Source organism: Salvia splendens, chromosome 21, assembly GCF_004379255.2.
Source record: "Salvia splendens isolate huo1 chromosome 21, SspV2, whole genome shotgun sequence".
Lineage (NCBI taxonomy): Eukaryota > Viridiplantae > Streptophyta > Magnoliopsida > Lamiales > Lamiaceae > Salvia > Salvia splendens.
Window position 1 is genome coordinate 26004208 of NC_056052.1, and position 13629 is coordinate 26017836.

The following is a 13629-nucleotide window of genomic DNA, read 5'->3' on the forward strand; positions in this document are numbered from 1 at the left end:
TAATTAGGCTTTTTAGTCAAGTAGTTGGGTTTCTGATTATACAATTTTGTCCTAACTCAAAATGATTGAGAGAATATTGATCTGCCCAAGAATCATATCATACGAGAATGGGCTGAGCAATTGGGCTCTCATTTGAAAAATAAAGCCCAATTGATCATCAAGGCTTTGCTACAAGCCCAATTCTGCATACTACAGCCTACAAGTGAGAAAATATTTTTCAAAAAAAAAACAAGTGCGAAAAAATAAAAAATGGGAAAAACTAAATGAGAAAAAACTAATTACGTGGGACACAACATCTTTGAATAACGCATGCATATTTAATTATTTCGATTTGAATTTGACAATTGCCTAATCAAGTTGGCAATTATAAATTTTTTATAACCAAACGTACCCTTTTCATTCAAATCAACTTACCTTTTCCCTTGATTGTTGGAACTTTTTTTTATAAAAGTAATAAATCAAAAGAAAACGAAGAGTGGAGGTGTCGGTCGATCACAGTCCACACACATTATATGTATATATCCATTTAAATTAATAATCTATTGTATTTTACAGTAGAGATGTTGATTCGAACCTCATTAACAAGACAAGATACAAGAGAAAACGACATCTAAATTGCATTGCTACAACTTTACAAACATCTCCCATGCATTGAGGTGTATAAAATCATGTGTAGATTATAGTATTCATAAAGACAATTAAAAAGGCATATTCAAAACTGTGTGTATACCAAGCTTTCATTTCCAAATGAACTTGTACTAAAACATGGTCTTGATCTTTGAGACATGCATCTCCACACTATTTCCCCAGCTCGTGTTTAAACCCTACAAAATTAATATATGTCTGAAAAAATCAGTAAACCCATCCTAGCTATGATCTGATCAAAGGTTAAAATTAATTAGTGGGAAAATCTTTGAAAACCCTAATAATCTTAGTACCTTTTGCGCTTGCTTTTCAAGGCAGTGGAAGAAGAAGCAGCAGCATTGCTGTGCCAATTCCTCTTCCTTTGATTGATGAACCAGTTGTTTATTTGCTTCAGCTGCAGGCCTGTTTCTTGCACCAATCTTGCCTTATCCTCTTCCTAAGAAATCATCAGTTGATCAATCAACATGAGTATATATCAATAGGGGAGTAACAAAATCATGTGTATATATACTCTCTCCGTATGTGATTACACGTTTCATTCTGTCATTTTGGTAGGTCTGCTATTGGTGACCTCATTTCACTTTTAGTATAGATGGGTCATAGATTGGACATTCCATTAATTCATTGGGAAAATTGTCATTAACTTTTGGCCAATCCTACAACTTTCAAATTCCGTGAATTGAACCATAAGCTTACTATGAATTGCGAATGCCCAAGTTTGCGAATGATAAAATTGCAATTTGGTGGTTGCGAACCCTAATCGACTTCCACATAGTGGTAAGTTTTGAACCGTTGTAGTGAATAAGTTGCGAAAAAGCGCTACATTCAGACTTCAATTAAGCAAATTAAGCGAAAAAAACTCAACTTGATTTAAAATGATGGAAAGGGTGTCGTTTCAAGTCTACCTAGGCGATAACGTTGTGAAAAAATGGCGTTTTGTCCAAGTCGAAAATCCATGCAACCATCAATTTCACAAAAAAAAATGACTATCATGGGACAATTACAAACTATAGTAAAGTTATGGTTTATTTCGTATGATAAAGTTATGATATTGGCCAAAAGTTATGCGGAGTAATTTAAATGACAATTTTCTCTAATTCATTGTACTCACATTTTCATCATATAAAAGTGAGACTCACGTCTCGCAGACATTTTCCATCCACATTCCTTCATGTTTCTAATAATTCGAGCTTTCAAATGTAAGACGTGTAATTGCGCATGGAGGAAGTAGATAATAAACTTACAGTGGGATACGGCCATTTAGAATGCGACTGCCACCATGCTTTCAACACCGAGGTTGTATCACCGGGGAGTTTTCCGGCGCGTCTCTTCCGTAGAATTTCCTCCCTAATGTCCACAATCTTGTCCTTGTAGCCCTATTGCACAAGCCAATATTAATTCTGAATTTTTTTTTATGATAATGATAATAGAATCAAGATGTATTAATGAAGATATGATACATTTTTTAGTTCATGCTTAAGCTCCTGGCGCACACGCTCCATGAGTGATCTTTCTGATTCTGTTGGGATCAAAGGGCCAAACCCCATGCTGTCATTCCCATCTTCAAACAGGTTTACATCACTATCTACAGGCTCATCATCGTCATCGGACATCGTCGCCCCCGTCCCTTCTCCCGGTGAAACTCCTGCATGCGTTGCTCATCTTGTTAATTAATTAAATTTAATTAATTAATTAAATTTAAGGCTCAACTTTAAAATATGCCTATAAACTAGTACTACTACTAAATTATTGATTTATTCTTATTTTGCAACATGACTTGCTTAAATGGCGTTGTCAAGTGTCAACGAGAACGACAACACATTATATGCATCAAAACGATGATATGTTATGCTAGATTAAATAATTTCATAGTATGTTAAATTAGGGTTTAGATTAAGAAAGAATAAGAGGAAATGGAGGAAACGAGAAATGAAAAGAAGATGAAATGAAGTAAAAAAAATGAAATTATTTAATTTAACACAGTACGGACATTCGTTTCCATGTATAAGATGTGACTCGTAAATAACTCATTAAGCTACTATGTCAGCTCGAGAATCTTGATTGATTGAAAAATCAAAACAAATCGATAGTTCCATAATTTATAAGCAAATTTTGAAACTGATTTACAGAACTCCAAACTCAATTCTTGATTAGTTGCAAAATCGAAACATATCAATTGTTCAATAATTTAGAAGCAAATTTTCAAAATCGGTATACACAAAACTAAATTAAGCCAAATTTTAAGAATCTACGTTCAATTATCTCTAAATTTAACTATAATAATTAAATTAAGATTAATTACCAGTTAAGCTTTGCAAGGACTGCTCGATCTCCCAACACGCCATAACCGCCTCCATCGCATGAACACGCACATGCTGCTGCAGTTGCTCTTTGAACGAACACAGCAACACCACATAATGCGTCTGTACACACACAAAAATCAATTCAAAACAAAGATCATGTTGATTTCCGCTAGATCAAACGATAATCCTAATTTCTGAGCTCGAAATTGGGGCTTTTGCTGCGATCGGTTGATTAACCCTCCCAATTTTGAAATTAAACAAACCACACCATGAACTGATCGAGCTCCTTATCATCCGTGGCGGCATGGCCGACGGCGGAGTACTTCTCCACCACTTGCTGCGACTGCGCCAGCTGCGCGTCGATCCTCGGCAGCTGATCCACCGGCGTCGCAATGCGCAGGCACGCCACATGCGCCGACAGCAGCTGCTCGTACAGCGGGTGAGCCAATATCTCCGCCTTGCAACGCCAATTCACCACTCCTTCAACGCCGCCCTCGCTCCTCCCTCCGTTGTTATTATGATTAAAATCCGCCGATTCATGAGAAATCGCCGCCGCGATAATCGAATCGCCGGAGACCTCGCTGACGTTCCGCTGCAGAATCGATCGGGATAGCCACTGGTTGTTGGCGGCGGGGGAGGACGAGCCCGAGTTCGTCTGCAGGTTGAGGAAATTTCCGTCGGAGAAGTGATTAGGCGGGCGGAGAATAGCGCTGTTGAGCCAGCTCGGGGGGCGGTGGTGGTGCTGCTCGGTCGTCGGAATTGGGGAATTGTCCGGTAAATGATTGTCGCCGAAATGGTGGAGAGCCATTTCCTGCGACAAATGGTCCATCTTGGGTTAAATTGGGAGAATTGTTGATGTGATTTGATGGAGGAGATGAACGTGAAGGATGATGGAAACAGCGCGCGCTCTATGACTAAAGTAAGAGAGAGAGTTTAGAGAGAGAGAAAGGTGGAGTTGTTTTCTAGTGTTTTTCTAGAAGAAGAAATATGTAAAAAGAAAAGGTAGTTGGTTGATTGCTAGAGTATTTCGATGTCAAGTAGTCAAGTACAATAGTTAATCATGGAATAGTATAAATATCTTATTGACCTGAACACGTTTTAGTACTACTCTCCTAACCAAAATTAATAGATACTCTTTTTTTTTAGTATGTTCATAAAAAATTATTCATTTTCTGTTTTTAATAAAATGACGTACGTTATATGTGATAGTCGCTCTGTTGTTTTAGGTAAACGAGCACAAAACAAGAGTCTTTTTTTCTTTATTGTAGTGGTTTGTTTCTTCGAATTCATGTATTGTTACATGAGCAAAATTATTTACGAAAACGATACATAATCTTAAAGAAACTAGTCGATTTTGCAATTAGAATGTGCAAAGTTGGACAATCAAATTATTTGCAATTGATTTAGCTATGCTTACTAAAAGTTACTATTGTCTTAGAATATTTTTGCAATTTTCGTTAAAACTACTCCCTCCGTTCCATTGTAGTGGGGGCATTTCTTTTCGGCACGGAGATTAAGAAAGTAGAGAGATGAAGAGAGAATAAAGTAAGAGAGAGTAAAGTAAGTGAGAAGAAATGTGTTAACTTTTACTAAAAAGGGAAATGACTCAACTACTATGGAACGTACCAAAATGGCAAAATGACTCTACTACTATGGAACGGAGGGAGTACTATATTAGACTCCATCCGTCCCACCTTAGAAATCCCGGTTTACCATTTTTTGGTGTCCCACGAGTACCGATTGGAATATTTCATAAATGGTATTAGGCCTCACATTCCACTAACTTTTTTCCACTCATATTTTATTATAAAACTAATATAAAAAAGTAGGATTCACGTTCCACTATCTTTTTCACCAACTTTCCTTTACATTTCTTAAAACTCACCAACTTTTCTTTGCATTTCTTAAAACCCGTGTCGAACTCAACTGAGACTCCTAAAGTGGGACGGATGGAGTATTAAAATTAAATTGACAGCTAGACTATTGATTTTGATAATGAATTTTTAACATCTCAACAAATACAGTTAGGAGGGTTTTTTATAAAATGAGCAGGTTTTGCATCTCTACGCAGAGAGAGTACAGTTGACAGAAGAAAGGTGGAAGGGAAGGGAAGGCGGCGATAGTAATTAGGATGACAGCGACGCCACCTAATTGCCGACGTGTCGAGACGATGCAAGCGTGGACCACAACCAACAGGGACCAGCAAAAGCACGCGTTTCATCCAAACCAATTGCAACTCGCCGCGTGGATCATGTGTTGGATCGTGGTCCGTGATTGTACATGTGTGTGGTCCACGTATAAGGTAAAAAGGGTTTTGTAGTTTGTACCACCGCCATGCATCCCCACATTTTTTTTATATCTGATCACATCTTTTTTTATTTTTTGTTTCACTCTATTAGCACTTTTTTACTTTAATTTACTTTTAATTCATCTTACCGTGCTAGTAGGAGTGAGGCCCAACAACTTTTTAGAAGAAATAAACTTTGATAATTTCACTACAAATATGTAGTAATTTAATATTCTTTCGATCTCAATTAAAGCAAAACATTTTTTTAAGCATGAAGTGTTGTTCAAGTGCAGAGATAACAAAGTGTGAAAAAGAATTAAATAGAAAGAGTAATATTTTCATTTTTAGAAACGCAGGAGTATTATTTTGACTAGGATATCTCAAAGAAAAATGTATCACTACAAGTGAAGTGTATGGAATATTTTTTATATTTATCACGGTTTTTCCTTTTTTAGTAGTTTTTTTACCCTTTTTATGAATTAGAATTGGTTCGAATATCCGAGTTCTACTTCACTCTTTGTCTGATATTACATTTGTTTCATTTGTCGTCTAGCACCAATCTATCTCATTACCTCTCACTCACAGCTTACTGCTGACGACATCACCACATCTTGCTCGATGCCGATTCTTTTAATGTTGACACTATTTCTATCGACAAACACCTATGTATCTCTAACTTCCCTTACTCGTCCTCCAATTATTCCTCTCTAGTCTCTACACTAATGCAAAATACCCCACAACTATTAACAGTGGCAAAGTCTGAACTTTTCTTCTTGAACACTTCATCGTCAATACCTTGGCTCCGCCTAGATATTGATATAAATATTAGGTTCCTTGTCTTGTGCGAAGTGGATATCAATTAAGAGAGCCAAGATATTGATATAAATATTAGGTTCCTTGTCTTGTGCGAAGTGGATATTAATTAGGTATATTCTCACTAATGGTGATTTCAAAAGGTAAATCGAATGAGAGACCAAAAATTCCCAAGGCATGAGCATGAATACAACCGATGTATGATAGTGCATGTAGCATGGAAAGATGGGGCGAGGGGGACCACCGACCACTTGAAGAGTAGAGGATGAAAGATGGGATAGAGAGAGAGGGAGAAAACGACGACGTAGATGGATCGATGGAGAGATTGAAGAGAAGTGGTCCCTGCACAAAAGGAAAGCTAAAAGGAACAAATACAAGCTGCCCTGGTCTCAATGGGATGAGAATGGTCCCCCCCTATGATTTTGGAACGTAAATTCCAATTTGGAAAAACAAAACGAAAAAGAGCCTAAACAACCTCAAGAGGTGGGTACCCCCACTACTACCACTGCTCCATATCTTCATTTACTTGCCTCATCTATACTATAGAAATTGGACAATAGTGGCTCCTAGAGAGTCATGTTTTATCAACCATATAATACATACCAACAGTAGCATCCCTGTCTCTTCATCATGCCATGATAAAATCATAGAAGCAGAAACGTCATTGTATCAACGAAATAGTATCTCGCATGACCCTTAAAGGTCAACGCCATTGTTGAGCATAGTTGGTTGGTTGGTTCCTTCCTCAGGCCTTCACTTCATGGATAACCACTTCGAGTTGGTTCCCAAGTTTCTTTGGTGGTCGGAGTCGTGATTGGCTCCTTCCCCAGGCCATCACTCTGAGCCGTCAGGCTCTCAATGAGTGCATAGATTTTACATATCAAACATGATAATTATCTCAAAATTTGTTTAGGTATATAAATCTAAACCCGATCTATCTATGGGGCAAGTTTCTTTACATGGGAGATTAATTTTGAATATATACAAAATTAACAAAGTGAGAAAGAGATAAAGGAAAATGGTTAAAAGGACTCACTAGAGATAGTTAGATTAATTTTGATGAATGCACAAAAATAAAACATTTTTTCATGAACAACTGAGTAATACTTTAGTCAAAATTATTAATAAAATATGATTATGTGTCAACTACTGTGGCCGTCCAGCCACTAATTGGCTCCCACGCGGCCGCAACATCATGCTTTAAATTTGGATATAGACTTTTTAATGAATTTGAGATTGTCGTTGGGACAACAATGCATGTAAATAACTAGGTTTTCCAAAATAAATTAATCCGGCTGATATTATTAATCCGTCGTTTTCATCAAAGCACCAAAACAAAAAGGAGGAAAAAATAAAAACAAAAAACAAAAAGATAAGGACATACATGGGCGTGACGCGTGATCCTGTCATCCTAAGCATATTAATATTGTTCTAGTTACTAGTTAACAATCAATTATTTCTTGGATGCAACTATTTTCAACTGTGCTCAATCACGTCCTGCGCTTTGTACGATTTGATTAAAATTAAGGCCAATTCCATTAGCTTTAAAAATAAAATAAAAATACAAAATTCAATTTTTCTCATTTATATACTCACATAAAACTTCATGATTTATCATTCCCTTTCTGAATTTTATAATTTTCCGAACTAGTCGAAATTAGACCAAACTTTATGATTTAAATAGTTATTATCCCTTTATTTATATCAATACCAAATTTCTATATAGCTAAAGACCAACAAAGGATATACAAGAAGAATGCCCTTTTAGAGATCAAATTTCTTACTGGGTTTTTCAAGTGTGTGGAGTGTGGGGCAAAAAGAGAGAGAGGGGGGAGCAGCATGAGATAGTGATGGTGAATGCCTCATTTCTTCCGCTGTCATTCTGCCTAAATATTTCTGCTATATTCCTAAATTTCCAACTCAGTTGCAATCAATTATATATATATATATATATATCCACAAACCATGTATCAATACGTGAACGAACGAAGAAGAATTACGTCCGAGGGAAGGAACGAAACGTGTTTCCATGTTATAATTGGAAGGTTTGGGAGGATAAGATGATGGCTAGTTTTCACTTGATTGTGTTGTTGGTGGATGGACCACCACCAGTGCCATCCATGCAAATTTGGCACCACCACCTTCCCTACCCCTTCCCCCATTATTCTGCATTATTGGACCACCTCTCTCCCTCCCTCTCTGTCTCTCTCTCCAACCTAAAGCTTTTAAGACTTAAGAGGACAAACATGAGTGGTTACTGGAGTCTTGAATTCCATTATTTCCTAAGTTCTTTCTACTCCACTATCTATTAAAAACATACGAATTCCGGTAACCAAAAACATTTAAAATCAAAACTCATTCATAGTGTCAATTAACTGACCTGTAACAAACTATAGGTCACTTTACTGAAGTAGAGGTGGACTCCAAGCTCGAGAATCCTAGCTCCAGCTGGCCGAGGACCTAATCTCAGCAGTCACATGTTGGTCAAGCATAAATCAGTTATTCATGAGAAAAAGAATCGCGGGTGTTTTGGCCTCTGTATTCATAATCACATCGAGAAACTTTGATTGCAAAACGAATTGTTTATGTATTTACAGAGCAGGCATGGTGAAGCACAAGAAGACATGGAAAACAAACCAGAACTACTAGCACGGCCATGTATCATAACAAGAAAATCAAGGACGTGGCTTCTGGTCTTTAGTTTACAACATACTGTACGCATCATTGTCGCTCGTCCCAAGAAAACACAAAATGGCCATACCAAATATGAAAAAGGATGAAAGCTCCATTGCTAATGCTCCCCAACCAATTACACCAGCATGCTTGAGAATAACTGGTATGGCAATGCTACCAACTATTGAAGCACCAGTCATAAACTTAGTAGCATCTATCCAACTGTAACAGGGGTCATATTACAAGGTGTAAGCCCAGAAAAGTCTTTTAGAGCCAAGTAAATCGGGATACAAGTACGAGGTGAATACAATTAGATTGAAAAAAAAACTTTACCCACTGCTTGATTCTGTATAAAGGGAAGAGGCATTGGACCCAGCAAAGAAGAGTAAAGGCATCGGTAGAAGTACATACATTAAAACTGCAAAAAAAAGAAAAGGAAACAGTACAGAAACAATCAGAACCTTGAACCTTCTAGCATCTTAAGAGAGGAAACTAAAAGCCCCACTCAGTATCAACTTGAAAATGCAGATACAGTTTAACAGAGGCATGCCAATAGACATGCAGTTTGGCCTCACTATGGGAAAATAGAAAGTGACCAATCAAGAATCTAGCCTCCAAAAATCAAAGAATCTAGCCACCAAAAATCAAAGAATCTAGCCTCCAAAAAAATCAAGAATCTAGCACAAAGATCAGATGAAATAGAATAAAGATGGATTCATGAGGTTTCCACAAGCACCTTTAACAGCTTGAGAATTTTGGCAGTGCAAAGATGACTGGGAGTAGAAGGTAGCAAGTTATATTACTCTTAGAAGTGACAGCCAACCAAATATTTGTTCAGATCATTTTAAATCAGGTCAAACTACTGCACAGTCATAATAGGAGTAACAATTATTTTGACAGCCATTTTGTACAGAAAGAGTTCTGAACTCATAATTTTAATGTTACAGAAAGAAAGCTAGGAAGCTTTTAAGAATCATAAACTCATATTCCATAGTTAATCCCAACCACCAAGGTTCGAGATGCATGCAAACTGAAAGAACTTTTTATAAAAACACTTGCATGAGTTCCATCTGGTTATGGTGCGGAAACATAATTTCGTTGATATATATACAGTATACCTCCCGGGAGGATGTTTTCGAACCAGGTTTGACTTAAGAAGAAAATTTTCAGGATGCCTTTCTAGACTTGTGAAATATACCGAGTCACATCTAAATTCCAAAATTTTACCATTAGTGTCTTCTAGGATTTTCTATATATTCTCTACTCCCCACTTTTTCTGTCCATGCCCAGGGAAATCTTATACTACTACCTAACACCAAAATAGCTGATGACAGTGCAGGTGAAAATCTCACAATTTAACTAAACATCAATATTTCCTGGACTTGCAAACTGCAGATCACATGTGCTAGCAAGTTAGCAACAAACAAGCAAGGTCCCTCTGTACTAATTATGCCAGCCTACAGAAATAAAAAAACTCATAAAAGATGGATTCAATATTCATACAAGAAACAATGCCAAAAACTGATGATTCTATAAGAAAATCATATCAGCAAAGAAAAACTGAATAGAGATACCTGTTAACATTGGCCACCAATTATTGTATAAAGCACAAGCCTGGGGGAGTGTTATCACACAACAAGAAAGTGGATTTAGTATTTAACAAGAATAAATGACCAAACTCATGGAGCCATAGGATTTGAATGCATAGTGTGAAAGAATACCAGTATTTGTAGCACAATCCCTCCTGAGACAAGAACTGCTAATAAGGCAAGTTTCCCAGACTGGAAGCAAGATCTCAAATGATGAGGCAGGTCTGCCATCTTCCCCTTGCTTGCAGAAAGAAAGAAACTGAAAAAATTAACAAGATATTACACCTCTGATAATGATAAAAAGTTCCATCTTACATAAGAATGCCCATTGTAGATCAATGAGTAAACAAAGAAAAATATGGATTACATAAGCATATAATGGAAGCAGATAAAATGAAAATATGGGCAATGAAATATGATCCAGCTAAAGGGGATCATCTTGTGATATATGCTCGATTAAATGTCACACTTCTTATCCACGAAATTACGGAAGAGTGCTTCCATGAGCACCGATACTTAAATTGTGTTTATTGGAAGACTGATAAAGAGAAACCTTCTTGTTTTCATCAAAGCAAGGTGATAGTTCAACATCTGCTCCAAACATAACAACCCTTCGGAGCTCAAATCAACTAGTTCTTGAGATTTAATAGATCCGTAATTGACCAATTTACAACTAAGTGAACACATATACATTACAAGTACATTATCAAACAAATACCAGTGTTATGTTAAGTTTCACAATACGTTTCTTTACCAGCTCTAGCTCACATGATGAAGCAATATATAGGTTACTTTTTCCCATAATACACGAAATGAACTAAGAAAAACAATATATACATATGCCTCGCACAAAGCCCTCAAAACCTCGAGATACACGAGAAGCCACCTAAATTCAATACATTCTCTCATATGCACGGAAATAAACTAGCAATCTAGCATCCTTCACTTTTTTTACCTAATTTTTATCCGTATTACAATACCAGTGATCAAATTCCAAAAATAGTTTACAATCTCAATATAATGATGTAGAAAACTAAAGCACCATGGAAATCTATAACTATTCCTTATAATCTGAGAAGAACCAAAAACAGAAGCCTGATATCGCAATCACCGCAATTAAAGTATGGGGATATGGAAGCATGCCATGAAATTGTACAACATACGAGAAGTAATTATAGGTTTAGCTGAAGAATTTACCAGGTCCGACAAGGACGAGTGGCGGATTTGAATCAGCTGAAGCTAGGTATCGAGTTTCGCGAATTTAATCAACTGCTTCCGTTTATTTTCCTACCAATCGCTGCACAGGACTGGATCAATGGCGACGTGTTCGATCGCGTAGGAGTAATCAGAATCAGAACAACAAGTGCAGAAACACAGTAGCAACGGGTTTCTGGAATGGATTGAGGGGGCTCGAGAGTGATTGATAGTATCAGTTCGTCGATTATTGAGATGCCAAGGTTTAGTGGACCGGGAACCCGGTTATGGTTCCGAACCGAAACCGCGACGCTATAATGGAACCAAAATTGTGACATTTTGAACCGCGGGTTGATTCAAGTTCAAAAATTCAGAATCGAAACCGTGTTGAACCCGTGAAAAACCACTAGAAAACCGAATTGGAACCGCAAAAAAATCGCCGGAAAATCGGCGATTCGGAACTGAAACCGTGACCACGAAATACGGTCAAAGTTCGGTTCCAGTTCGAGACTTTTTGGAAGTGGGACACGGTTTCGAAGCCTAACTGGCAGTGGCGGTTCCTGAACCTTAGGGCATCAGCAGTGGGGCGCCCTAAGGCGCGCCCTATGGCGCGTCACGTCATCAGTTTTATCCTCCTACCTCCCCACCTGCAGTGGGGCACCCTAAGGCGCGCCACATCATCATTTTTTAAATATTTACAAAATCCATACGAATTTAAAAAAAACTTAATAAATTAAAATACGAATTTCAAAAACTTCATTTCATTTAATAAAAATTAATACATTACAATGCGAATTAAAAAAAAACGCAAACTCAGCGACGCGGTTGCGAGCCCACACTTCTTCAATCATGTCGCTCATGAGCTGCGCATGATCCTGTTGGTTGCGCATTGAGGCCTGTCTAGATAGAACCTCATTGAAGCCTAACGGTAACCCTCTATCGGGTGTCTCGGTCGACGTACCGGACGAGGTAGATGCACGGTCATCTTCATTCCAATCAGTGATGCTTCCGCCTTCATTCTCGACTATCATGTTGTGCATGATTATGCACGCATATATGACATCGGCGATGACTTCCTTGTACCAGGAACGAGCCGGCCCTTTCACAATTGCCCACCGTGATTGGAGCACGCCAAATGCCCGCTCGACATCCTTCCGCGCCGACTCATGCTTTTGCGCAAATAAAACCCTCTTCTCACCAATTGGGCAGCTGATCGTCTTTAGGAAAACTGGCCACCGTGGGTAGATGCCATCGGCCAAGTAGTACCACATATGGTATTGGCGTCTGTTGGCAGTGAACTCGATGGCCGGGCCGTTGCCATTACATTTCTCGGTGAAGAGGGTAGACAAGTTGAGGACGTTAATGTTGTTGTTTGACCCGGCTACGCCTAAGTAAGCATGCCAGATCTAGAGTCGATGGTCAGCGACGGCTTCGAGGATCATCGTCGGGTGGCTGCCCTTGTATCCACTTATGAATTGGCCTTTCCACGCCGTCGGACAATTCTTCCACTGCAAGTGCATACAGTCGATGCTCCCGAGCATCCCAGGAAACCCGTGCGCCGTCTCGTGCATCTGCATCAGACCCTGGCAATCAGTGGCAGTCGGCTTGCGCAAATATGTGTCGCCATAGGCCTCTACTATCCCCCGACAAAAGCGCTTCAGACACTCGCGGCATGTAGAATCCCTACAGTGGAGGTACTCGTCAAAAAGGTCCGTCGTGGTGCCGTATGCCAACTGACGAATAGCAGTCGTGCACTTTTGCAATAGTGTAAGGCCGGGTTTGCCGATGTCGTCCTCCCGAAACGTGAAGTATTCATCACGTGAAGACAATGTCCGAACAATGCTGAGAAAAAGGTACCGCGACATTCTAAACCGGCGGCGGAAAACAGTCGGGCCCCATCGTGGTTGATAGGCAAAATAGTCTTCAACCAGACGTCTGTGAGCTTCCGGGTGGTCGCGTCGGACATACGTCCTATGTCGAATAGGCCTATGGACTTGCTCAGCCGCCGCCTCCTCCTCGCGCTGCATTGCCGCATAGCATGCCGCCATGGCCTCTTCAACGGCTGCATCTAATGCTTCTGACGTCGAACTATCGGACTCAGAAGAACTAGAACTATTGGTGTCGT

The 13629-nt window shown here is 38.8% G+C and overlaps 2 protein-coding genes across 3 annotated transcripts; both read right to left on the reverse strand.

Moving 5' to 3' along the window:
* Positions 1–498: 498 nt before the first annotated feature.
* Positions 499–3934, reverse strand: LOC121785050 (homeobox protein knotted-1-like 3). Its single transcript, XM_042183390.1, has 6 exons — positions 3217–3934; positions 2948–3068; positions 2106–2290; positions 1890–2021; positions 939–1081; positions 499–824 (listed from the first exon to the last, which is right to left on the reverse strand). The coding sequence occupies exons 1-6, from the start codon at positions 3775–3777 to the stop codon at positions 818–820; spliced, it is 1149 nt and encodes a 382-aa protein (XP_042039324.1). The 5' UTR covers positions 3778–3934; the 3' UTR covers positions 499–817.
* Positions 3935–8587: 4653 nt separating this feature from the next.
* Positions 8588–11775, reverse strand: LOC121784528 (vacuolar protein sorting-associated protein 55 homolog). Of its 2 annotated transcripts, none has more exons than XM_042182683.1 (5): positions 11508–11775; positions 10443–10551; positions 10296–10335; positions 9055–9139; positions 8588–8943 (listed from the first exon to the last, which is right to left on the reverse strand). In XM_042182683.1, exons 2-5 carry the CDS (start codon positions 10539–10541, stop codon positions 8751–8753), a joined length of 417 nt encoding a protein of 138 aa, XP_042038617.1. In that variant the 5' UTR covers positions 10542–10551; positions 11508–11775; the 3' UTR covers positions 8588–8750. The 2 variants fall into 2 exon arrangements, with proteins under 2 accessions (XP_042038617.1, XP_042038616.1); XM_042182682.1 differs by having other exon boundaries at positions 10443–10569.
* Positions 11776–13629: the final 1854 nt, after the last annotated feature.

Coding starts and splice junctions, on each gene's coding strand:
- LOC121784528 (XM_042182683.1), bottom strand. CDS start 10,541: ATGGCAGACCTGCCTCATCATTTGAGATCTTGCTTCCAGTCTGGGAAA. Junction 10,336..10,442: donor GGATTGTGCTACAAATACTG/GTATTCTTTCAC, acceptor ACACTCCCCCAG/GCTTGTGCTTTATACAATAA. Junction 9,140..10,295: donor TTGGTGGCCAATGTTAACAG/GTATCTCTATTC, acceptor TTTTTTTTGCAG/TTTTAATGTATGTACTTCTA.
- LOC121785050 (XM_042183390.1), bottom strand. CDS start 3,777: ATGGACCATTTGTCGCAGGAAATGGCTCTCCACCATTTCGGCGACAAT. Junction 3,069..3,216: donor AGGAGCTCGATCAGTTCATG/GTGTGGTTTGTT, acceptor GTGTGTGTACAG/ACGCATTATGTGGTGTTGCT. Junction 1,082..1,889: donor CTAAATGGCCGTATCCCACT/GTAAGTTTATTA, acceptor ATGATTTCTTAG/GAAGAGGATAAGGCAAGATT.